The following is a 27184-nucleotide window of genomic DNA, read 5'->3' on the forward strand; positions in this document are numbered from 1 at the left end:
TTCCATGATCCATGAATGGAAGAAGGTCATATGACAAATCTCTCCCATCTTCCTTCTCCATGCTATGCCTCACTGCAAATTTACACCTGTGGACCGAGGAGAGTGGGATGAAGTATGATAGGTTGCCATTTCAGGGAAGATCAGGTGAAATCATCACCCTCTCCTCTTCTGCAAATGAGCAAGAGCTCACACAAGATTAGGGGTGCCAAATACCCTTTTGTTCTTCAGCCTCCCAAACAGCATCCCACTAAGTTCCTGAAGGTTCCCCAGCTCTCATGAGCCACTTTTCAGGAAGCGCATGAGGAAGAAGAGGAAAGGGGGAGAGATCCATTATTCATCTGCCATCCTAAATAAACTATCTCTGGAACTCAGAATATGTACCGATGGTGCCACCTTTATGCACGAAACAGGGCTGTCTAGACATGAACTCATAAAGAAGAACAAAAATTCCGATGAAGCCCCAAGTACATCAGCAAAAAAACAAGCACAAGGTGCAGAAACAGACTTTCATGAACCTTCTGACAACTATGCCACAAGCAAATTATTTTATGTCCAGCCATTCCTTCTCAAATGCCGAATGATTGCTTTATTTAGACTTCTGCACTTTCTCTAGTTTAAACACAAGAGTCATTCCAAAGGCTCTTTCCCTGATTTCTTTTCTCCCTTTCCTTCTACACTGCATTCTTAATCTAGATTCAGCCCATGGGATGGAGGCTTAGGTTGGTCATAGAACCCACCTGCTGAATTATGATCGCCTACATAGTTATATTTTTTTACTGCTAGCATGCATACATAAAAAGCAAGGAGCCTATACCTCCTGCCTCTCTTTGCATGCACATATAGAGGAACAGCAGGGCATGGACAAGGTCGCATAGGTCTTTTATGCATGGCTGTTTCAGTCACCGTCACCCCTCCGAAGACTTTGGATCTTTGTGTTGATTATGCATGCCGTATCCTATAGTCTGAGGTCGTCTCGCTCTCCTCCTGCCTTTCCCCACGTTTTGCCCGTGTTTTCCGAGGCCTGTTTTATCTCAAATTTAAAAACGCAAACAAAAGTCAGGGAAAGGAAGGCCAACTGCACATGCTGTAAAGGAGAGTGCAGTTTGGTGCGCTCTCCATTGAAAAGCAGGCTGCAAACCAGGGGGAAGTCTCTCTCTGCCGATGGTAAGCCTGGGTCACTTCCTGCCCCCCAGCTGGCCCAAGGTTATTCTGGATTGGCCAACTGGGTTTTGAGCAAGGAGCCTCAGCTGGTAAAAAGCTCACCCATCCTTAATCCCAGCAGCCTCCAGCCTTTTCCCCAGGTACTTGCAAGCCAGATAAGAGCTCTCAAGGGGCCTGATCAGGCCAGTGGGCCATATGTTTGACACCCCTGGTTGGCATACTTTCTACATACTTTCCGGAATGCCGAAAATTATGACAGTAAACTAACCACAAGAAAAGGGGGAGACAACAAAAAGAACTGGATATGCTCCAGGAGGCATAAAATGTTGGAATATTGAGAATTAACTGAAGGGGAAAGGATGGACAGAAAAGTACCTGAGAACTTATAGAATCCTGGATGGAATTGGGGGGGGGGGAAGGGTGATAGATATCCAAGTTGTTCACCTAGCTCACCATTTCTCACAGGCTCCCAACTTGTTCCAACTGATTTCAGAGTTAAAGTTACACACTATTTATCAACAGTATTGCTTCTCTATTTTCACAGAGGACATATACATAGCGTAAAGGCACAGTTCACACAGCACTGTCTATCCTGTACACTAGCAGTACAAGCCATTCTTGGCTAAATTCATGCCAAGCATCAATATTTAAAAGCCCCATGGTAAAGTAGGCTCTGCACAAAGCCTTCCAATGGTAGTAAGCTGCTTTTGCTCTAATTGTGGCAGTATTTTTCCTTAGTCAAGAGAAATACTGTTGGTTTCTATAAGCTGCACCTGTGTAAGATCTAGTTCCCATTGCCGTTTCTCTATGTGGGTGAGTCAAAAATGACTCAGGCTGGTCATGTATTGGAGAAAAATGGTTGTATATGAATCAGGCTTAATTGCCTACAATTTGGTACAAAAATAACAAACAATTCATCAATAATAAAATGCTTCACAAGAACAAGACCTATGTAATATGTCACAAAGGTGGAAGAATATAGGGGCATAGTGGTTAGGAGCAGTGGACTCTAACCTGGAGAACCAGGTTTGATCCCCCACTCCTCCACATGAGCAGAGAACTCTAATCTGGTGAACTGGGTTGGTTTCCCCACTCCTCCACATGAAGCCAGCTGTGAGACCTTGGGCTAGTCACAGCTCTCTTAGAGCTCTCTCAGCCTCACCTACCTCACAAGGTGTCTGTTGTGAGGAGAGGAAGGGAAGGAGATTGTAAGCTAGTTTGATTCCCCTTATAAGGTAGAGAAAATAAGCATATAAAAACCAACTCCTCCTCTTCTTCTATGTATTTGTTATGCTAATAGTAACACCTTCCTCCATTGAAAGGTACCTTTCTTTGATCTGAGAGGGTCTTCCAAGGGTGGAAGGGTCTCTCATATCAGTGGACAGCAGTTTGAGTCCGAGAAAGGTGCTACCATTAGTGGAACAAATCCATAGGATCCAACCTCTAGACTCCAAAGGGTTTGAAATGCTAGAACCAGCTCATTTACAAGATACTGTAGTCAAAAGAGTCAAAGTGGGAAGGTGTTGTTCACTTCTTGAACTGCCGTGGCAAAAAGACTAAAAAATAAATCAATATATGTTAAGTCATTTGGTGTAATCCCCATGTGTACTGTTGACCTTCCTACATTTCTTGCAGAGCAGATTAAAATGTATATCTGTATCCATTAGTCCAGAAGCCAACTGTCATACACAATCCCTTGACATGTCTGATTATAGCAGGATTAAGTCTATGTGCCTAAATCTTGTATATTAACCTATGCTGTATTTACAGTACTGTACAGAGATTAGCTACCTACAACTGGGTGCATTTAAGACCTATTAACTTCAGATAGGGCTTAATCATGCAGAACTATGGGCTGCATAACAACCATAGGTGGTAAAAAGAGACACTAAGGCATGCAATCTTAAAATCAAGCAATAATTTTCTTCATTTTCTAAAGTCTATATTTAGAAGTTTTATGCCGTCAGACTGATGACACGACTATTATTCAAAAGTATTGCAAATATCTCCTCTCCCATCTGCTTTGAGAACCAAATTCTCTTAATATCTCTGCTGTGACCTTAGATGCTTGTATGTGTAAATTCACAGTCAACTCCACCTGAATATGAAGACCCAGGCACAGAGCTGCCTTGGCAAAGCACAATTTTATAGTGTCATAAATATGATTGTTGAGAAAATGGAATACTGATGATGAGTGAATAAAATAGTATTAAAATTTCATATATAATGGGAAGGTATTTTATTTTCACTACTACTATTACTACTACCACTACTACTACTTCTACTACTGCTGCTACTACTACATATAAATTACTTGAGTGGCTTTCAGCCTTTCTGTTTTCAGGAAAACCACTCTGCTTGTCAGCCGAGGAACAAGTATATAGAAATCAGCATATTATAATAGCATCTGGGACATTATTAGAATGTACATGTGAGAGGTCATGGCTCAGTGGTAGAGCATCTGCTTGGCATGCAGAAGGTTCCAGGTTCAATCCCTGGCATCGCCAGTGAAAAGGATCAAGCAGCAGGTGAAGACCTCTGTATGAGACCCTGAGTTACTGCCTGTCTGAATAAACATTACTGACATTGATGGACCTGATTCAGTGTTAGGCAGCTTCACGTGTCCATGTGACTGGTGAGGCACACTGGACTCACTGTTGCTTTACATCAACCACAAGAAGAAGAAGAAGAGTTGGTTTTTATATACTGACTTTCTCTACCACTTAAGGAAGAATCAAACTGGCTTACAATCACCTTCCCTTCCCCTCCCCACAACAGACACTCTGTGAGGTAGGTGAGGCTGAGAGAGCTCTAACAGAGCTGTGACTAGCCCAAGGTCACCCAGCTGGCTTCATGCGTAGGAGTGGGGAACCAACCCAGTTCACCAGATAAGCGTTCACCGCTCATGTGGAGGAGTAGGGAATCAAACCCGGATCTTCAGATCAGAGTCCACTGCTCCAAACCACCGTTCTTAATCACTACACCACACTGGCATGAGATTGGACACATCCAACACTTTTGGTAATAACAGTGGCAAAGTGTCTTTCAGGGAATCTTGTTCACCACTGCAGATCTCATGGAGAAACCCTTAGAAAACATTTGTAAGATCCCAGGATAACCTGGACTTAAAACTGGAAAATCTCTGGGTTAGATCTAACCAGCTTTTCTGGTGGTGAAGAAGGGAGGAGCAGCCTTCTCTGACTAACCAAAAAGGCAATGCTAGGGATCATGGGATCTGCATAGGAAAAAAGCCACATAGAATGAGGGCTACGTTAGGGAAGATAACTGAGTAAGACTGAGCAAAAAAAACAAAACAAACCTGGCAGGCTCCAACTCACTGAATTATTTCCCCTGAAATCTGAGCACTTACAATGCAATCCTAAACAGAGTCTCACCCTTCTACGCCCATTGACTATGGTGGACTTTTCTGAATGTAACCGTTTAGGATTACACTGTCATTCTGTATGACTATTAGTACTCTTTACACAACCCACTGCATTGCCATGGGATGTTATGAAATGTTAGTAAAAACGAATGCTCCTGGTGGCCATTTTTACAATATGCAAAGGTTTCGGGCAAAACAATAAACCTCATTGCAAACATCAGGATGCTAAATAAATAAAATTATAATGCATGAAATACATAGTGTACACTGCAGAAAGCAATTATTGAAGAACGCATGATTTGCCACAAGACATTTTTACAGCAAGCCCATTTTTCTTCACAAAAAATTATACATGAACATAAAATTGGAAAGTGCATATAGCTAAATACACTAGCTCAATATTGACATGAAAACTTAACTACACAATTTAGACAGACAAGAAAAGGTTTGTTAATAACCCATTTTCCTAGTGGCGCATGATGAGGAAGACGTGCTTCCAGGTGATCCATCAGGGAAGTTTCACAAAAGTCTTCTGTTTGTTTCGCTTAGACCACGAATGACTTTACATAGGTATGTGTACTCAGGTAGACCAGTAAAAAGGGGGATACGCATGGGACTGCATTATGTGTGTAGTGCCAAAGAGGTGGCAACAAGAATCAGTTCTTGGGGTGAGGGGGTCCCAGGGGGTTCCACTCCTTCAAAACAAATTTTCAGTTTTTATCAGAGAAAATTCTTACACGCCACAATGCTTGTAAAATTTACTGCTGCATGTAAGAATCTCTGAATCCATGCCTAGAAGTTTTATTTGAAACATAAACAACACAGAAATGCATGAAAAGATTAAGATTCCTTTGGTGCATTAAAAAAATATTGTATACATTTTGTTTAACTTTAAAAGCTCTCAAAATGATTAACAAAAAAAACCCCAGTCTTTTTGCTGGCTTGTGGCACTACGATCATTATGTAGATCATATTGATTAAGCAAAAAATAATATCATAAACCCTACTTCAGAATCATACATTTCGTTTAACCAAAAAAAATTTGTGTTTTCAATATTCCCTACTATTTTTTGAAGGAACTAACTAAAGATTAATTGCTCAGTTTAGGAAAATAACAGACTGAAAGCAGTTAAACATCAATGCTCTAACTTTTTAATGCATTAATAGAAAACATCTATTAAAATAGTTCCACCGCGCTTCTGCGTCACCTTCCTTATTTTACATCTGATTTGGACTTTAATAAAAGGTTCAAGCGATTAACAGTGCCATGGCAGCATTATATCTTCAGAGCCCATTGACTTCAGTGGGCTTAAAAGGGTGTAACTCTGTTTGGGGTAGTAATGTAAAACTAGGTTTACCCTTTTCCACCTACTACCCTATAATCTATCTTCGAAAAGAATCATGTACTATCATTCACATATGAATTAATCAGTAGAGTTGCCCAAGTCCCTCTTTGCCACCAGCGGGAAGTTTGGGGGTGGAGCCTGAAGAGGGCAGAATTTGGGGAGGGGAGGGATTTCAATGCCATAGAGTCCAATTGCCAAAGCGGCCATTTTCTCCAGGTGAACTGATCTCTGTTGGCTGGAGATCAGTTATAATAGCAGAAGAGCTCTAGCTAGTACCTGGAGGTTGGCAACCATATTAATCAACAAATGGAAGAGGAGGGGCACTTGAGACCTGGCATGGCGTAGAGAATGTTGGACTAGGATCTGGGGCAACTGGGTTTGAAACAGCTCTGCCATGGAAGCTTATTGGGTGACCTTGGGCCCATCACAATCTCCCAGTCTAACCTAATTCACAAGGTTGTTATTGTGAGGATAAAGTGGAGAAGGAGGTGACAATGTGATAAACCACTTTGGGGCCCAATTAAGAAGGAAAGGAAGGTATAAATAAAAATAATGAAAACCCACTTGAAAATAATTTTACAATCCAAGTGGGTACATGTTTTCTCAGCAGTAAAGCCAACGGAAATCAGTAGATCTATCTTAGAAGTGGAGGAATGTTGGGATTGAATCCTAAGTATTTCTAAACATACAGTGAGAATTCATGATAATGTTTTATATGTATCAATAAATGATTCATATCTCTGCCTTTGTTGTTTTAAGGAAGAGAAGTTTGTTTTAATGTTAATTCTTATGAGCATGCCTGGATTTGATGAAAAGATTGAACAAAAACAATAACATTGCAAAGAGCACTTTAGTTGAACACACTTTAACTACACAGAGAATTTCAGTTTTAGATTTTCATCTTAGTGCCATCAAGGCTGGTTGCAGGATCATCCCTACATGAAAAAAGGTCAGTATATTAACTGGGTCATGATCCATTAACTCCACTGAGTTCTATTTAATCTGGTTTGCCCCCTTCATTCAAAACTTCCCCAGAACCACTTCCTGTTTCCAGCAGGCCAATGATCTTTCAATGACACTAGAGGAAAGTCACTAGCAACAAATATTTATCATATTACAGTGCATTCCTAAGGTGAGTTACTCTACTCTAAGCCCATTCATTTCAATGGGCTTAGACTGGAGTAACTCTCTTTAGGAATGCACTGTTAGTACAGCTTAAAATTTAAAATATGAAGGATTACACTATCTGAAAATTATACCTAGGCATATTTATTTAAATACAATACACAAGGAATATTCAAAGACAAAATCCTAAAATACATTTGTATTTTATGAATCGTGCACTATTCTTTAAAAAACATATTTTGGGGAAGAAATTTACAAAAAAAAAAGAAAAATGAAAAGACTGGTAGATTCCATTCCACTTTATTGTATGAAGATGATGGCAACAATTGAGTTTATATTCAACAGCGGGCTAAGTCAACTAGACTTACTAACTGCTGGAGGTATCCTTTCTTTACCTGAAAACAGAATAGTTAAGGATAATAATTCTAAAAGAAAAAAGAAAGACCTCTACAGACTTATAATATAAATGACAATATTTTAAATATGAGGTTCAAAAAAGAAAGAAAAATACTGAATATTATGGGTAAAAGCAACCAATTATATACTTTAATTATCTCTTACACTTACCCTGCCTAGATATGTATAGCTTTTCCATATAATGAAAAGATAACATAGGACCAAAGGAACATTTTCCAAATGGGGAATCAATCTTAACATGCTTACTTTTACTAGATTCTTTATGGATCCTCCTTAGTCTTTAAATAACTAGTTGAAAGCTATCTTTTCTCATACACCAACCCTTATATTTTAACAAGGTATAAGAAGATCACTAATTTATTTTTTCCTCTACATAACTGCAAGAATTATATATTATTCAGCTTCTAGGCATACTTTATCCTTCTTTGCTGACATGTTAAAGAACTGGCAAGAAGCATGATATTAGTACTACTTTGTGGTTATTTGTCCATATTTACAACAATGTAATCCATGGGGTGGGGGATTACTCAATTACAGAATTCCTTGCCATTTTCATTGGGAATGCTAACCTGCAGCAGGCCCCTTCGGAAGGCAAGTATATATAATTTAAGCAACCACCATATTTCATAGAAAAAATAACACAAGGAATTCTTTCAAAAACACCGAATCAGAAAATTACCTTTTGTCATTACACTGAAAACAAAAACAAGAGTTCCAAAGGACTGTATAAAAGGCTAAGGAATCAGGATAACTAATGGAGTCATTAATATTGCCTTGCTGAGGCTGCTGCTGGCCAGTCACAGTATTTAGCAACCATAAACATCATTGTGCTGTCTGCACTTCCAAAAAGAAAAGGGGGAAAAAAGATTAATAGTCTGTGGCAACCAATATCATTAGTACCATTATTAGACTCACAAGTTGATGTTGTTGGGTAATTTGTTTAGCTATGACACCGCTTCATTTTTTTAAAGTATCTTCACACCTTGCATATTCAGTTCAATAGATCCAAAAGATCTTTTTTTATATAAGTCATTGCTAACTTTACAGGTGTTGCGTTAAGTTACATCCTAGAAAGAAGACTACAGCTTCCTTAGCTAAAACAATAACTTCTATATTGCCCCTGCTGAATTTTGTTAATGAAAGGACCTTGTAAGCATGAAGGATAGAATGAATTGAACCTTTAGGGGGTAGGAGAGGGGAACGCAGGTTTTAGAGAGATCCTAGTTACTGTTAAAGCAGAGAAGATAATAGCTCTCCACACCAAACAAAAATTCAAAATATCACCAAATAGATATTCTCAGAAGCAAAAGATGGAACAGCTAGGACTGATTTTATAGTGTGTTTTGCTTTGATCGAATCCACCTGGAGCAGAAGAGAACCACCATTTTTTCTGCATGAGTATATATTACACTATGCGTACAGAGAGAGGGAGGGAGGGGAATAACAGAAATGTAAACACACAAATGCACAGTACATCTGGTGTATTAACTTGTTCAAACACAGTAAAGAATCCTTAGATAGTTATTACATAAACTGCCTTTGCTTGGTGAGGATCACACTACTGATGGTCATAGGGAGCTGTCTGAAAAGACAAACTGAAGGAAGCACATAAAGCTTGATTGCCCAGATAAAGAAGAAATAGGGTGCAATTGGTGATAATACTGAAGAGAAAGTGGAGAGAGGGTTCCCAAAGGATAGATGAGAAGAAAGGAAGATAACTATTATAAGTCAACGTAAAATGAATGAGCCTGTTTGCGAGAACAGGGTTTAATAGGAGAAAGGGGAATGGGGTTCCCCCACATTCATATCCCTGGGATTCTCCACCTCTACAGATTCTTAAAGAAACAGAACACTGAAACACCTACATTATCTTATGTTACCTAGTTTTTTTTTAATCCTGAAACAACAAACTGGATTGTAAAAGATAAAGCTCACTGATGGTGCGGTTATTGGTCTTCAAAACACAGTGTGTGTGTGTGTGTGTGTGTGTGTGTGTGTGTGTGTATAATACACACAGACACACATATATAAATTTCACCATTCATTCATAGGAAACTTGTTTCAATGTACGTTTTCATTAAACCTTGCAAGGAAGTTGACTGATTTTTCTCAATTTGTCCTGTGGTGATAATTCCCTGGGCTCCTTTCTTGCAAAAACAACTTCCCTCCATTTAAATTATCGACACTAGCAAGAATTGTTTCCTCTGCTTGATGCATTTTGGCAAATTATTTTTCACACTTCATAAATTTATCTTTACTGTGCTTCAGTGGCTTTCAATGGCAACCGATTATTGCAAATAAGAACAGAGTCTCTATGAGCTTCAATGACATTGAGGTTTCTGAGAATTGTTTTTTTAATTGACAATATCCAATGGGGGAAGAAATGGTGAATGACAGAGTGTGTCAAGGGATTCGCAGAGTACTGTTACAGCATATTTTTTCTTCTAGGGCTGCTCTTGTCTATTAGCATCTACAACCCTGTGCTCTAGAGTGGAGATGAAAGGATCTAAATCTGCGGCTCCTTAGTTTCAGAGAATTGGATGGGAGAGAGGGAAGAATCTAGTTAGCAGATCTGAAGGGCAACAGATTTTGTTGTACTTACAGACCGTTCACAACCCACACAGTTCAACCCAAGTATTTGTAGGAGCACTGGATAACAGTGCCATCCTAAGCTGTGTTACACCCTTCTGAACCCATTTGACTTCAATGGACGGAGAAGGGTGTAACATTGCTTAGGACTGCACTGGAAAGACACTTAGGTCTGAATGAAAAGTTGCATAAATGAGGCCACACACCCAGAAATGTTTAATCTGAAAAAACCTCTCTGCTAACAAATCAGAAAATTAGAAAGGGATTTCTATTCTAAATATCCACTGGAATGACGGGAAAAGGACTTTCACCATTTCCCCAACCACCCGCGAACACCTGCAATTGCCAATGGACAGGAAAAAAGGAGCAACTGCTTGTCCGTTACCTTACCCATGTGCACAGGGATTGTGAATCAAGTTTTAATATATCTATCAACGTAACTAGCACGGTCAGTAAGTCTTGGGCAAACCGTCTCCTTTCTGTAAAATGGGCAAAAAAAGAACAGACTTACAGGGGGGGGGGCTTGCACACTGACCCTACCTACCCAGTTTCGTTTAGTGTGGTTAGTTCCCCTCCCCACCAGTTAAACAGTGGGGCTTCTTCTACCAGGTCAGTGCATATTTATGTACAGGAAAAAAAAGTAAGAACACAAGAACAGACCGTGCTGAAAAAGGAGCACGGATTCCAACAGCGGCCAGTCTGAAGCCACACGGAAGCTAACAAGCTTGGCCCCTAGACAACAGCCTTCACCTGCTGCCTGATCCCTCAGCCTCTGAAAGTGGAGGTCCCATTCGACTAATACTGCTGGAAGACCTTCCCATAAATCTGTCCAACTCCCCTTTAAACTCAGTGGTCATCACATCTGGTGAAAGTAAGCTCCCCCAGCCAGCTAAACGTTGCATCAGTGATTTTAGTGATTTGGGATGAGTGGGTTTTTCAGATAAGTCAAGCCCCCTTTTGGCTGTCCCAGATCCCTATCTGCAAAATCGGCATCCCAATGACCTACCAGTCACAGCGAGGACCGGATCTCCCATTACAGAAAAAGAAGAAGAGGAAGAGTTGGTTCTTATATGCCGGCTTTCTCTACCACTTAAGGGAGACTCAAACCGGCTTGCAATCGCCTTCCCTTCCCCTCCCCACAACAGACACCCTGTGAGGGAGGTGGGGCTGAGAGAATGTGACTTGCCCAAGGTCACCCAGCTGTCTTTGTGTGTAGGACTGGGGAAACCAACCCAGTTCATTCGATTAGCCTCTGCCACTTGAGAGGGGAATCAAACCCGGTTCTCCAGATCAGACTCCACTGCTCCAAACCACCACTCTTAACCACTACACCACGCTGGCTCTTTAAAGAAAATAATTCACAGTGGGTCGCCGTGTTAGTCTGTCTGCAGCAGTAGAAAAGGGCAAGAGTCCAGTCGCACCTTACAGACTAACAAAAATATTTTCTGGTAGGGTGTGAGCTTTCGTGAGCCACAGCTCACTTCTTCAGATATCTGAAGAATATATCTGAAGAAATCTGAAGATATCTGAAGAAGTGAGCTGTGGCTCACGAAAGCTCACACCCTACCAGAAAATATTTTTGTTAGTCTGTAAGGTGCTCTGGCCCTGACCTGGATGGCCCAGGCGAGCCTGATCTCGTCAGATCTCAGAAGCTCAGCAGGGTCAGCCCTGGTTAGTATTTGGATGGGAGACCCCCAAGGAAGACCAGGGTTGCTGTGCAGAGGAAGGCACCGGCAAACCACCTCTGTTAGTCTCTTGCCATGAAAACCCCCCAAAGGGGTCGCCATAAGTTGGCTGAGGCTTGACGCCACTTTACACACACACAGCACTCTCATATGATATTGCATTTTTGAATTATATGGAAGATGGCACTTGGTTATCGTCCTCGGCTGTGACGTGAAGGCACTTTACACACACACACACACACACACACACACACAAGGTGCTACTGGACTCTTGCCCTTTTCTTGAAAGAGAAGGTGGCTTGGGGTTTTTTAAATGGCCAGCCCCGTTGGCCGGCTCCAGCTGCCCCTCGGGCGCCCCCCGGCCCCAGCCGGACCCACCAAGCCCAGGCACACACACACACACCCCGCAACACACCTTGGCGCCGCAACCTCCTCTTCTTGAGGCCGAAGATGCGGACCTTGGAGAAGATGTCCACCAGGTTGCCATTGCACAGCCCGCGCTTCTTGCTGGGGCTGCTGCGCCTCCTGCTGGCCGAGGGCCGGTCCCAGTGCTGCTCGCGCGCCTGGCGCTTCTGCCGGATCAAGCCGCTGGCGATGGCCGCAGCCATGGCCGGCCGGAGAGGGGCGCGGGGCGGCGCTCAGCCCAGGCGCGGACCCATGGCCGCCGGCCCCCAGCCTCCGCGGGCCGGCCCCTCACCACCCGAGCAGCAACAAGCAGCCGCCACCACCACCACCTCCTCCCCGCGGCTCATGCCATGGCTGCCGCCTCCTCCTCCTCCTCCTCCTCGTCGGGGCGGCCGCCCAGCGGCTGGGAAAGCCGCATCTGGAGAGAGGGAGAGGGAGCCTTAGCCGCGGCCCTTCAGTCCCACCCTGTCGCCCACACCTACCCGCCCGCCCCCTCCCCGCTTGGCACGCGCGCCGCCCCTCCTCCCTTCCCCGAGACGGCTGAGGGAGGGGGTTCGTCCTTGGGGTGGGGTTGGCGCGACAAAAGGATACCCGTCCAAGGGGGAGGGGAGGGGGAAGAGGCGAGGCGGGAGGTCGGCTGGGGGGAGGAGGAGGAGGAGGAGGAGGAGGGTTGGGGGGAGAAGGAAGGGAAGCGCCCTGCAATGTGCAGGAGGGAATGGCCTGTCGCCCAGAGACTGCGCGAGAGCTGCCGCTGCCGCCCCTCGGCTCCCAGCGGGGCTTTTGTGCGCGCGGGGGGCGGGTTTGTTGGGGGGTGGGGGGGAGACTGGCACCGCGAGGGAGGCCAAACCCAAAAAGCTGCGCGCCGGGGCTGCGCGAGGGCGGAGGGAAAGCGCGAGGCGGGGGGCGCGTGCGGCGCGCGCCGGGGAGAAGTGGTCGCCGGAACGGGCTGCGCCGCCCTGGGAAGCCTCCGCTCTGGGAGGGAAGGGGGAGCAGCCGGGCTGCCCTTTCCCGACCACTTTCTGCAGGGGACGGGTTGCTTCGGTCGGGGGCTTCGCCAGGTTCACCTTCTGGGCGGGGGAGGAGCGGAGTTAACGCCGCGCGTTAAAGGGGGGCTCGGAGCGCAAAAGAGTCCGGGGACGCCTTGAGGCCGAACGGCATTTCTGGCCGGGCGGTTGCCTTCGTGGGCCGCCGCTCGCCTCCTCGGGCCATTGGTGCGCGGGAGGTTTTGCCTTGGGTTTGCCACTCTTTAGTCGCACTTCCCCCCCCCATCCAGATGTTCAAAACTCAACAATAAGCCCCCCCCCCATGCAGAGTTTTGAGAATTTGGATGGGGAAAATGTGCATCTAGAGAGTGGCAAACCCAAGGTGGGTTTGCCACTCTCTAGATGCACATTTCCCCCATCATCAGATTAAAGGGGACCGATGTTCCCGCGCCGCGGCAAAGCTCAGCGCCTCGTTGCGGCGGCTCTCTCCGACCCCCTTTGTTTCTCTCTTTTGACCAATGGGGTGCGAGTGTCGCTCTAGAACCTGGGTTCAAGTGTTCTTCCCCCACAAGCACGCACTGCCGCGGACCCTGCTGGGAGACTTTGCGACCCGTGGCGCGCTTTCTCAGCCTAGCCAACCTGGCTGGGTTGTTGCGAAGACAAAAGGGAGAGCCCCTGACCAGTGTGTGTGTGGGGGGGTGTTCAGTGTCCTCAAGTCGATCCCGACTCACGGCGACCCCTTGGGGAGGGGCCGTGGCTTAGTGGTAGAGCATCAGCTTGGCGTGCAGAAGGTCCCGGGTTCAATTGGCACCGCTGCTGGTCTGAGTAGACAATACTGACTTGGATGGACTGAGGGTCTGGTTCAGTATAAGGCAGCCTCATGTGTTCATTAGTGTTCATTAACTTTGGGGAGGGGCTGTGGCTCAGTGGTAGAGCATCCGCTTGGCACGCAGAAGGTCCCAGGTTCCATCCCCGGCATCTCCAGTTAAAGGGACTAGGTAAATAGGTGATGTGAAAGACCTCCGCTGGAGAGCCAATGCTGGTCTGAGTAGACAATATTGACTTGGATGGACCAAGGGTCTGATTCAGAATAAGGCAGCTGACGGAGGAAAGGTGAGGGATAAAAATGGAACAGAGGGAGAGAGATTTTCAGGACAGCAGAGTAACTTTTCTGGGAATAAAACAGTGTTGGAAATGCCCAAATTAGGCACGGCCATCCCACCTAGCTCACCTATCAATCGGGGACGGAGGAAGGCAACTGCCACCATCCCAAAGCGCCACCGCTCCATCTGGGCGGCAGCCTCGTCCTCCCTCTCTCCATTCTGAATTGGACACGCTGCTCCTTTAGGTGAATGGGAGTAATTCCCGAGCCGGGAAAGCAAGTGGGGGGGGGGAGAGATGCTGCTCTGGCTTCCAGTGCGCACCGCAGCTTCACGGTTTTCAGTGGCTTCCTGGGTTTGCCCAGGAGACCGCACAGAGCAACCTTGGCTTGTGATCATGGCGAGCTGGCTTCCATGGGAGATTGGGGGGGGGGGGGCGAAGAGGTGTGTTGTAAAAATTATCGCCTGACAAGTAAGCATGGATGGAGTTGGCACAGAACAAAACCACGAGCTGACACACACTCCCGAGTGGAGACACAACAGGCACAGGGAGAGACACAACAAAGCCCTGGGCTCTCAAGAAGAGAAATAAAAAATATAGTACTTGGAGGGGGATAGGACTGAGTCCAAGCTATTAAAAAATCAAACAAAGAGTAATGAACCCACACACAGTTGTAGATTCAACTGTTGGAATGGGGGAAGAGTGGAATCATTGGTCTTTGGAGTGGTGGCAGCATGAACAGGTTTCACATTAGACAGAAGAAGAAGAAGAGTTGGTTTTTATATGCCAACTTTCTGTACCACTTAAGGGAGACTCAAACTGGCTTACAATCACCTTCCGCTCCCCACAACAAACACCCTGTGAGGTAGGTGGGGCTGAGAGAGCTGTGACTAGCCCAAGGTCACCCAGCTGGCTTCATGTGTAGGCGTGGGGAAACAAATCCAGTTCTCCAGAGTCCACTGCTCCAAACCACTGCTCTTAACCACTACACCACCCTGGCAGACATTACCCTGTCTGACTGTGGTTTGGCTTTAGCTAGTGATTCTTGAGCTGGGGGGGGGGTTTGCAAGTGGTCTGTGATTAATTTGTCTGCCAAGCCTTCAAGTGGTAAGTATTATTAGTGCACACTTTAGTTGCCCTCTGCCTGTTTACTACTGAAACGAAGGTGGTGGCTCATACAGGCAAAAGCTGCTACCCATTTGACACTGAATATATGCAGTATAGTTCATTTTGGCCATTAACACATACAAGCACCATAGGTGTGGGAAGCAAATCCCTTCTTTGGACTTCATATTTGGGCTGATCCCAAGATTTCCCAGTCAGCCATGCAAGTTCATAGTTTTTTAAATACTCTTTTAAGCCTCATGTGCAAAAATGCCCATTGAAATATTTACAGAGCTAAAGCTCGAAGTATCCAGTTTGGGAGAGTTTATTCAATGCGTTTGAAAAATAGTGGAACAGGCAAGCGCTTACATTGCTTTATGAAATTAAAGCACATCCATTGGAATTTTCTGAATATGAACTTCAACACATTCCGTTGTTTAGCTGGCTCTTTTGTGGTTCTAAAAATAGCAGTCAGTATCCTCCCAAGTTCTTTAATTCATGAAGTATAACATTTACATGGAAGATGTTTTAGTTTCCATTCCATCCTCTATTTTTTTGTGTGAAAAATAGTTAGACTGAGATGGGAAGCACATTTTCAGCTAGAACTGGCAAATATATTTATGATGGGGTTTTGCAGTGACCCTAAATAAGTTCAGCGGCCTGTGCTTGTCCTGAGTATTCTCACAGGACAAGGAATTCTCCACTTGCTATACTTGTGAATTGCTACAATTCACAATACGATTTACTGCCATTTAGCAGTAGTTGTTTAATCAGTATTTTACTAATTCAGACACTTTCTTCAACCTACACCACAATGTATTCCTTATCAAAGCGTAATGTTTTCTGCATGGATAGACTTTTTTTCAAGGAGTGGCTTTTTCAAGGAGTGGGAAGTTCCTCTTATGCTGCTCTGCAAAATCTATTCTCTGTCCAGGACCATGGACAGTGCAAAACAAAGATCTGAAACAGCCACCCACAGTAGGAGATGCCAAAATGAAATGAAAAACTCTACAAAGGAAGAATTCTGGATACTTCAAGTTAAGAAATGTAGTATAACCAATGCCATTCAAAAGAAAATAAAGATATTATCCATTATTTTATACCTAAGGTGTACCACATTTTTTAAAAAAAACCCACCCCAGAAAAGGATTCTCTGTAGACCTTTGAATAATTTCTTATCAGTTGTTCATCTATTAAAGTAAATCTGAATAACTTAAATAAGCGAGCTGTGGTGATAAAGGCTGAGATAACTACTGAAAAGTACTTTGTCTACACACACAAAAACTTTCAATTTGTACACAGGATTTTAACAAGCATGATGAAGCCGAATTTACAGTGCAATCCTAAACAGTTACACTTTTCTAAATTAATTGTCTTCAGCCTGTACCTGTTTTTATGATTACACTGTTAATCAAACACTTAAATCCCATTGATTTTAAAGGGAGAGAATTGAAAACTTGTTTCCCTTTTCTCGGCAATGCCCAATTAATGTGCCCCTGCAATATCATAGATAAGCCACTACATTGATGCACTTTGCTTACCAATATTAAGGTGAAAGTCTGAAACTAACAGCATTTATCTACCAATGTTGCCTTTATTACAGAAATCTGATGTACAAGACAGAAAATAAGAGCAAATCCCAAGGATTCTTAATGTGCCATTATGGTTAGGTGAACAGATTGGGTTTTGTTTTTGTAAGATAACATAAACAACTCTAGAAGGCTACATAACCAGCAAATATTATTTGCAATACATATGGCTGTAGTTGCCACTGACATGAATTTTCACCTTTATTCTAAATGGTAATTCACACAGTCTCATCCCGATACTTCATATTGTATATTTTATAAACTTATTTGACTGGGATGCAGAGAATAGGGAGAAAGGATGTCATGGGGCAGAAAGGACTGGAAGGTAACATCATAATATAATCAAAGGATATGTGATTTTTTTTTTTACCCTGGAGAACATAAACTCTCTCTACTTGCAATCTGGAAATGTAGGATAGTTGTTTACAGTGTTGGGTGCTGCAGGGAAACTCAAGAGAGCCATCTGCTGTCTTAAATCTGGGATGAAATATATGCACTTCCAGCCGGAGCCAGGTTTTTGAAAGCAGATGGGTTTTCTGAATGTGCAGACAGTGATTGCCTATATGACAAGTAACTATCTATGATTACAGGTTTAGGGCAAGTGCAAACGCTCTGCATTAAAATGCTTATCTATTTCTGATTAAAGAAGAGGAAGAGCTGGTTTTTACATGCCAACTTTCTCAACCAGTTAAGGAAGACTCAAACCGGCTTACAATCACCTTCCCTCCCCCTCCCCACAACAGACACCTTGTGAGGTAGGTGTGGCTGAGAGCGCTCTAAGAGAGCTGTGACTAGCCCAAAGTCACCCAACTAGCTTCATGTGTAGGAGTGAGAAAACCATCCCAGTTCTCCAGATTAGCATCCACCACTCCAAACCACCACTCTTAACCACTACACCATGCTGCCTCTTAAAGGCAATCTGTATGTAACAGGAAACCTTCAGAGAGAAAAGCACTCTTAGATTCTCAGCTATGTGTAACTTCCCATCAATTAATTCCTAGGGATTACGTACATTAAAACTTTATTACAGTCCACGACCTGCACAAAAAGAGGTACAGGGAAATTCCTAGGGATTATACCAGGAGAATCTCCAAAAAATGTACAGTCATGTTGTAATCAAAATGTCTCATTTTATGAATAATGGCACTGTACAGCAATTTTGCATGTTTTGTGCAAAGTGCTATAAAAATAATAAAACAGCAACCCTACAAAGCTTACATATTCTATTCAGCAAAGAAACATAACTATTATGTGCCATTGGTATGAACCTTTACATTCTCTGACAATATGGAAATTGATCTAGTAACTGAAAAAATCTGATGGGACTATCATTAGAAAAGATGCAAGAATCAATAAAATCCAGGCATGACTTGAGGGTACCTACACAGAATTAATTGTGTACATGAATCCTTTTGGGGTGTTAGATAGGCTGTTCTGGGACTTTGGGGGGTATTTCTTTATGCATGGGATTGCCAGTCTTTTAGAGCTTTTTTAACAATGGAATTTGTGGGTGTTTAGTTTTTGGAATATTGTCATGAGATTTACTACAGGCCAGAGAGCAAATTTACAGTGCCATCTTAAGCAGAGTTACACTTGTTCAAACCCATTGACTTCAATGGATTTACACTATTAAATAAGTAAATATAGACACAGGACTGTCACAGGACTGTGACTGGCAGGAATACTCCCATGGCCTGAAAATACACAGGAGTAGCCATTCTTAGCACACAGTTTCTGAATGTGCAGTTCTAACTTCTAAGGAGTCTATTCGCCATCAATTAAAATGTGTTTTGAGGCTATCTGTTAACTAAAGCATCTAATATGCTGAATCATGCCCAGTAAGTAAACCATGATAATTAATTGCACTCATTATTCAAAATGCTAATTAATAACATTTTATATTAAATATTACACTAGCAATCTACTGCCAAAGATTTGGATGTTACTGCAGATGAATATTCAGTTGCATGTGCACGCACCCTCTCCCGTTTTTTGGCATCTCTGCTCAACTGCCAACTTGGCCTGTTGTGTTTGTACCTTACTAGTTATCTGCCTGTTCCTCTTCCCAGCCAAGTCTCACCTATCCCAAGGCCTAACTGAGGCATTTATTCCTTTCATACTAGCCCTCTTTTTCTCAGTCTTCTAAGTCTTCTTTCCCTCAGGTTCTAACTTCTCATCTTCTTGTCCATTCAGTACCTTCCCTTCAATAGTTCTGCCATCATTCTCTCACTTTGATAAAACCTGTGCCTGGCAGGAGCTCCTGAGACCAAATGATCTTTTTTCTCAAACGAATGTTCTACACATAAACAAGTCGTTTATGCATGGGAGTTTTACCTGAAGTTCGTTGCTCGCTGGACCCGCACTTTCCTGTTGGGAATCTATGCACCAGCAATCTCCAAACTCAAATCAAGAAGCATTTGAGCCCCCATTCCGTGAAATGCGGCTTTGCAATTGGCTGTAGTGCTTACTGTGAGAGAAAAGTCCCTACACGCCGGAAACCCAAATGCCACATAAAAAAGCATTTTAAAAAACCGAGCTCTCTAAAAGGAAAGGGAAATGGGAGGGAAACCAAGACCTCATTTCTAAAACCCTTTCTTCCACTCAGAAAGAACTCAGAGGAAGCAGGAAGCATTTTAATGCTTGCCCCTTGACATGCAGTTTTGTAACTGGTTGTAGTGCTGTCTGTGAGAGAAACGTCACTCTCTCAAGCTTCCATGTCACACACTTTGCCTTATGCATGGGGATTTCACCCGGGCTGTCCTCATGGAAGATGGAAGAATTGGGTTAACCAAGGAATGGGAAGTCCCAGGATTTGTGAGGGCTGGCAGCGAGGTCTTCTCTAATGGACGGAAAACTCATGCACAACTCCAAGGAACAACCGAGACAGACCAGGGGTGAACATGAGTGAAAGTACCCATGCATAAATGACCAAACACTAAGGAAAAGTTAGTCCTTAATGTTTTCATCTGTCACCCAGTTTGCGCAATCCAAGAAAGTACACTCCATGTGCAGTAAGAAAAACTAGGCACATCTCCCCTCCCCATTCCTTATCTCTCCTACTTCCTGTGTCCCTTCTCTATAGATTTCCAGAACTCTTCTTCCCTCTCTCAACATAAAGCTTAAACCCCCTACCCCCACTAACCCCCCACTGCCAAAATAACCCTGTTTGATTTATGGATTAGATTTCTGATTTATTACAGAGGTATTAATTCCTTCTGCTAACAAATTCCCTGTCCAAATTCAATCTTGCTCCAAATTGTTTTCTGCTCCTCCCACTATCCAAAAAAGGTCACCTGTCAAAGGCAAGGAAAAAGGATTTACAGCTATCAAGGAATGTTCAAGTTTTTAAAGTAACTTATCACACATTAATTGCCCAGAAATAGGTCCGTTTTTTGCAACCAAGACCAAACTCCTCACAGTATCTCCAGTGGCTCAGATAGTAACTAGCAGGGCCATCCTAGGTAGAGTTACTTCCTTCTAAGCTCATTCAATGCTTAGAAAGATGTAACTCTGAACAGGGCGGCACTGTAAATGTTATTGATTCACCTGCCTGTAGAACTTTAAGAACGAGGCCCATTATTTACTCTTGATAAAGTGTTATACAGAGTCAGGAGAAACTGTATCAATCATTTTAGAACATTTGTGTTTCACAGAAATAAGTCCGTCTGCAACTGTGAAACTGAAGATGAGCGATCCCTCAGCAAATCCATTTGAGCATTAATAATAATGCTCAGAATAATTCTGAAATCTCAATTGTGCAATAATGTTTGAATACACTTGAAATTACTTTTAGCTGCTGATACACACAATTGTAAACCTGGGGGGAAGCCTCCCGCTAAGTTATTGTTGAACTATCAAAAATTGTCATCTTAAATTGAACAGTATAATTATGTGTTTTGCTTGTGTACCATGACAAGGGCTAAATATATTGAAGATAAAAAACAAATTATTTTATTTTACACAGACCTTACCAATGCAAATGCACAAAAGAGACTACAGCGAAGGAATACAATGGCAATCTTAAAATCCTAATGTATAAAAACTAAATTTACTAAGTATTTTTGAAGTATCAAGGAGTCTTGTATTAATAAATAACAGTAATCAACAATAAGTAAAGATTAACGTATGCAGGTCAATATATGTAGACTACAGATCATAACATTTTGTGGGGGAGATTGCAAAAGAAGCATTGACAGACGGTGAGCCCAAAATATGCTTTGTAAAATGAACATTTTCTCAAATGGAATTTGTACCATAAGGTGGGACAGATTTGAAAAACCAGGTAGACAGATGAAATATATCCAGAGATGAATCTGGTTTATAAAATGGTCTCTCTCTCTTTCTCTCTCTCTCTTTCTCCTCTCTCTCTCTCCTTTTTGCACTACCTATTTTTTTAAAACTCGCTTGATACACTATCAATGATATATCAAAGATATAACCTGTCGTTAATCAATATGTGGTCTTTTTAAAAGTGGGAGTCTTCTAAAACGTTTCAAGAGTCTAAAATCAACCTTTTATTTACTTAATTCATTTTTACCCTGTCTTTCTCTCCAATGGGGACCCAAAGTGGCTTACATCATTCTCCTCTCCTCCATTTTATCCTCACAACAACCCTGTGAGGTAGGCTAAGCTGAGAGTGTGCAACTGGCCCAAGGTCACCCAGCAAGATTCCATGGCACAAGTGGGGATTTGAACCTGGGTCTTCCAGATACCAGTCTGACACTCTTAACCACTATGCCACACAGGCTCTCTTGAAGACACAAAGCAGGAAGGAGGCTTTGGAGTGTGTTCATGAGAATTTTAATGTTTAAATCCAAATTAACCGCCGCTTTCAGATAGGACAGCAGTTAACAACTGATCATGTCCCTTCCTTTTGTATCAGGCATAGGGAAGCATGGGTGTTTGAGAGGGAAGGCAGGGCAGACAAGAAAAACAGGGGTGCGAGAGTGAGTAGCTGAAGGGTTTTTGAATAAGGATATATTCAGCTGAGTATCATCAGCATATTGATGACAACCAACCCAAATGCTACAAATGATTTGTCCTAAGGGCTTTATATAGAGATTGAAATACATGGGGAATAGAACTGCATCCCGTGGAACCCCAAAATATAGGGGCCCCACCCAAGACAACTAATTTCCAACAGCAACCCTTTGAGTCCAATACATGAGGAATGATTTGAACCAGTTCAACGCACGTTCCCTGATACCTACTTCTATCTCCAGGCACCTCAACAAGATGGCATTATCTACTGTATCAACGGCTGCAGATAAATCCAGTAACAGCAACAGAGGTGTCTAGTCTAGTCTTTGCTTACACTCAGACAGAGGTCGTCAACTAAAGCTAGCAGAGCCGTCTCAGTCCCTTAACCTGGCCTGAAGCCAAACTGAGAAGGGTCTAGGGCAGATGAGTTATCCAAGAAGACTTGGAGTTGGTTCGCTACCACTGTCTCAATCACTTTGCCCAGAAAGGGTAGATTAGAGAACGGGCAATAAATGCCCACATCGTTTTTTGGAAGGGATGGTTTTTTTAAAGTTGTGGATGAATAACTGTTTCTTTGAATGGCCAAGGGAAGGTGTCATGAGTTAATGACTGATTTATAATAGATGCTAAGTGTTTGTTGATGTAGTCCTTACATGATTTTATCAGCCAGGATGGGCAAGGATCCAGAGTACAAGTAGCAGCCTTCACAGATTCCAGGATCTTGTCAACATCCATCATGGAAACTGGGTCAAAATGATCCATTAAATAGTCCAGGCGGTTTATTAAGTGTTTCTCCTGGTGTACCTATGTTATAAAGGTAAAAAGATAAAGGTCCCCTGTGCAAGTACTGGGTCATTCCTGACCCATGGGGTGACGTCACATCCCGATGTTTACTAGGCAGACTTTGTTTATGGGGTGGTTTGCCAGTTTGCATGGTGCAAGTGGCAAGGGCACCAGCGTGGACGTCATGCTGGCTCCTGTGCGGTTTTGCCCCTCCTTCAGGAATGGGCTGTTAGTCTCCAATGCTAATTCCCCCAATCAAAACAGAGGGGATTAACGCATGGGCAGAATGTTCTTGGTTTGCTCCTCCTTTATCTCACAATATTTTAATCCGAGACTGGATAGTCAAATGCATGACACTAGTCGATCCCACTATAAGTCCAAAGCAAGTAGCTGCTGGAGGCTCCCTGTGCATTTGAGCCACCCATATAATGTCGGACGGTAGGGGAGTGACCGCCGTGTCATTGCCCAAGGATTGACTGAGGGGTTATCCAATCAAAAGCCGATTCTCCCCTTTTTTTCTTGGGACACCAGCGTATACCATCGTCCGTTATGCGTCACTGATAGAGTGACGGAATGCGGGGAATGACGGGAAATGCAGGGAATGACGGGAAATGGTGGGAAAGGCGGCAATTGCACACACAGAAAATGGGGCGGGACGGGGGAGACCAGTAAAGGGCGTGTCCTTGAACGAAAGGAGGTTAGTAGCGGGCTAGTCATGTGCTTACAAGCACGCCGGCGTTCCGGTAATGTAGCGAAATAAAGAAAAGTAGCGGTTTAGCACCAAAAATATCGCTATAAACCAGGGATTGCTTAACCCGTTTGAAATTCGCACCTAAGGTGGGTCCGATGCTCAGCCCATGAACGGTCATGCATTTAGACCACGGGAATTCGCTACTTTTGGGGCACAAAGGCGAGACAAATTGGCCATGCGTTAATCCCCAGAGACTATCAAATTTGAGTAACAGGAGGAAACAGCATATAGTTTATTTTGCCAATATGCTATATAATTTTACTTACAAGGATTCCACAGACAGAAGGAGATACAGTCCTGAAAGATTCGTCCCAACTGGGTAGCGAACAAAAAATGCTATAGGTGTCTTTCTTCTTGAAACCAATGGCAACAAATACAGAACAGCATAAAAAAGATCTGAACAAATGGAACAATCATAAAAAAAGAAAACAAGTAAAAAAGAATTAGCTAACAAAAGAGAACTGAAAATTACCCAAATGAAATTTATGTGTACATCTGGGATGGGTCTACTGGACCAGTCCCAAATGATGTGTGCTTAGAGGAAAACTCAGTCACCGCTCCGTTAGGATAAAGCATAGTGTTGGCTGACATGGGACGTCTTTCAAGGATCCCTGAAGAGCAGTTGCTGGTGAAAGGCACATGCACTCAGAACCACCACATTTGCTTTAGGTGGGAACAGAGTAGTTGCTTCTGACCTTTTCCAACTTATCACTGCTCCATAGCTTCTTCCACTTTACCTGTAGATAGCCCAAAGTTGTAGAAACTTTATGGGATATACTATGTTAACTTTCTGGTAAACTGCTTTAAGGTAGTGGCTAGTGCTGTCAGCACCCTGATCTGGATGGCCCAGGCTAACTAATCTTGTCAGGTGTCAGAAGCTAAGTAGGGTCAGCCCTGGTTAGTACTTGAATGGGAGGCCACCAAGAAATACCCGGGTTGCTATACAGAAGAAGGCAATGGCAGCCACCTCTGTTAGTCTCTTGTCGTAAAATCCCTACTGGATTGCCATAAGTCTGCTGCAACTTGCCGGCACTTTAGACATGCACAATGGTGTCAGCTATGATCCAGGAAGTCTACAGTGCAAATGATGCCTCCTCTTTGAACAGAGTTGCCAGTTTGGGGATGGTAAATTCCTGGAGATCTTTGGGGGTGGAGCCCAAGGAGGGCGGGGTTTGGAGAGGGGAAGGACTTCAATGCCATAGAGTCCAATTGCCAAAGCGGCCATGTTCTCCAGGGGAGATCAATTATAATAGCGGGAGATCTCCAGCCACCACCTGGAGGAAACCAAACCCTAAAGGTGAATTTTGCACCATGGACTGTTGAGACATAACTCTCCATGTATATTTGCAACTTAACTATCCACAGAAGAAAACCAGCATAGCAAACAAACTGTGGTAATACAGCAAACGTCCTTCACCCCGCAGACAATGCAATCCTAAACGGCGTGACACCCTTCTGAATCCAGTGAAACTGATGCTCTTAGAAGTGTGTGATTCAGTTTGGGATTGCACTAAGAATTACATTCACGTAATATTCTTTCTTTTTTTTCTTTTATCCCTTAGAAACTCCTTGATCTTGATCAAGAAACTCCATTGATTTTAAGCAGCATCTATCTAGTGTTTGGGGCATATAAGGACTGAAACAAATCTTGCCACTGACAATGTAGCCTTGGGATCCCTATCGCTTAGCAGAAAAGGCATTATGTCAGACACAGAGGCATTAGATTTGTATGTTAAAAGGGGGGAAATATAATGTGATCGAAGTTCCTCATAAAAGTGGCATTCCAAGAGGGCATGAGCTAATGAATCGATACAGCCAGAAGAGCAAGGACAGGTCCTGTCTAAATATGGTATATTCAAAATTCTGCCCTGCATAACCATAGAGGGGTTAGCATTCTATCTAGCTAAACAAAAAGCTCTAGAAAGACGAGGAGTTGCCAAATAATATGTATAAGCAGGCAAACCACGTGGTGGTGGTATTCCAAAGAACTGGGATGAACAAATGCGACGAGCACTTCACATAATATTGAAAAAGTCTCCATGCAGACCACATAATGGCAAAAGCACACATCATCATTCATTATGAACTCCTCGGGGGGAAGGGAACCCTCTGGGAGCATATAACAAACTAGATACAGTCATTTATACTTATAATACTACTAATAATAATGGGGGGAACATAATTTAGTCTAGCCTGACTTGAGACCTCAGGTCAAATGAGTCGACCATTAAAGGGAAGGTTACAAACCTTGACAAAACAAACCCCAGTAAACAAAGAAAACGGACAACAGAAAACTAAGCTCATTTGCAGCCATGTAGCGTGCAGCTTACGTTGGAATGTCTAGGCTGTCGTTTAATATGTGCTGTTGAAGCCATCCTTAACATATCTACTCACAGCAGGCCATAAAAACATGTATCAGGCATGTGCATTTGAATATTAACTAATAAAATATTTAAATGAAAAGTTATTTTTGTTGCCAGCATTGTTATAGCATTTAAACTTTTTGGATCTCGCTATTATTCTGTAACTTGGCTGCCTGCCTTAGAATTTATGGAGATCAGAGGAATAGGGGAAGAGAAGGGAAACAATGAGTCTGCTGATAGCGTAATTGACAGATATGCTTTCTAATCTGCAGTAGCGCAGATCTTGCCACTCAAGAGGATTATATTGATAGATCTTTCTGACTTTTTCACACCAATCACATCGGTGACTCATTGGCTTTGAAGAGTCTTTGATTTGTTTCCTCTAGCTATTGTGTTCTTTAGCGCCATTTGCTAGACACAGGCAAATGTTTTGCTTGCATCTACTGGACTACCAATGGTATTGTACACAGCAGAGGGGGGGAGATGGAAAAATGCTACACTGGTCCACCTTCAGAAGCAAGTTAGCATTTTTCAATAAATCAGTAACTTTCTCTCTCTTACACACACACACACACACACACACACACCTTATAGAGCATCTTTCAGAAAAAATTCCACTGGGGTAAAAGTAACTTGGGAGGAAAATGGCAACGGAAGAAAAGGGCTAAGAAGTTCCTTTTCTTTCATCTGCACTAATTTGGCTGATTTGGCCTTCGGCTGTCCCAAGGCTTTTCTCTATGGCCATTTATGCTTGGCAATTAGCAGCGCGTTCCTGGCTGAAGTACCCTGCATATTTTTTTAAAAAAAATTACGCTGAACCGTCATTCAGGAAGTGATTGAGAAGCCAGCACATACCCGCTTCGCATTTCTTAAGAGCCCCTTTAACGTGACCTTTTGTGTTTGCTCCGCCCCCGCCTTGAAGAATCCCCTCAAGGAAGCATGCAAAATCACAGCCATGTGTTAGCTATGCAAACACCGATAATGGCTATGGAAACAAAGGAACGAATGAGCAGGTGAGTGGGTTGTGTGGAATTTCTCCTTTTGCATTGGGACTGTGAATGGGCATTTTAAAGGTCGCATTTAAATAAAGAGCTTTGAGCGAGCATCAAAATTGACCCTACATAAATGGCTTATGGGATTTTTTTTAAGCTCCTGTGGGGGCATTTTTAGGAGTAGAGTTTTCTATGCTTTTCTATGGAGAAGGGGGTGACTTTTAAAAGTCACCCCCTTCTCCATAGTCACGGGAAAACCTTTCAAAGCCTGAATACCCATTTACTGGTATGAGTATTCGTCTTATTTCGGGTTTCCTGAAAAAAAATCGAGTCCAATAAACCTGAACCCGAAATTTACTGGTTTTTTGGCACAGCCCTAATAGAGTGTGGTTAACAAATGGCACCTGGGATTGCCCACTCCCTCC

At 43.1% G+C, this 27184-nt stretch overlaps 1 protein-coding gene across 2 annotated transcripts in view; it reads right to left on the reverse strand.

The window, feature by feature from the left end:
- The window catches only part of FGF14 (fibroblast growth factor 14), a 352468-nt gene that overhangs the window by 102015 nt on the left and 223269 nt on the right, over positions 1-27184 (reverse strand). Inside the window, exon 1 of one of the 2 annotated variants that reach the window (XM_056862111.1) lies at positions 12124-12317. The exons of the other annotated variant lie outside the window; for it this stretch is intronic. Coding sequence (XP_056718089.1) covers positions 12124-12316 — 193 coding nt within the window. The 5' untranslated portion in view covers position 12317. Of the gene's footprint in view, positions 1-12123; positions 12318-27184 lie in introns of those variants that run through there. 2 annotated transcript variants of the gene reach the window in all.

The sequence above is a fragment of the Euleptes europaea genome, chromosome 16 (assembly GCF_029931775.1).
Source record: "Euleptes europaea isolate rEulEur1 chromosome 16, rEulEur1.hap1, whole genome shotgun sequence".
Taxonomy (NCBI): domain Eukaryota; kingdom Metazoa; phylum Chordata; class Lepidosauria; order Squamata; family Sphaerodactylidae; genus Euleptes; species Euleptes europaea.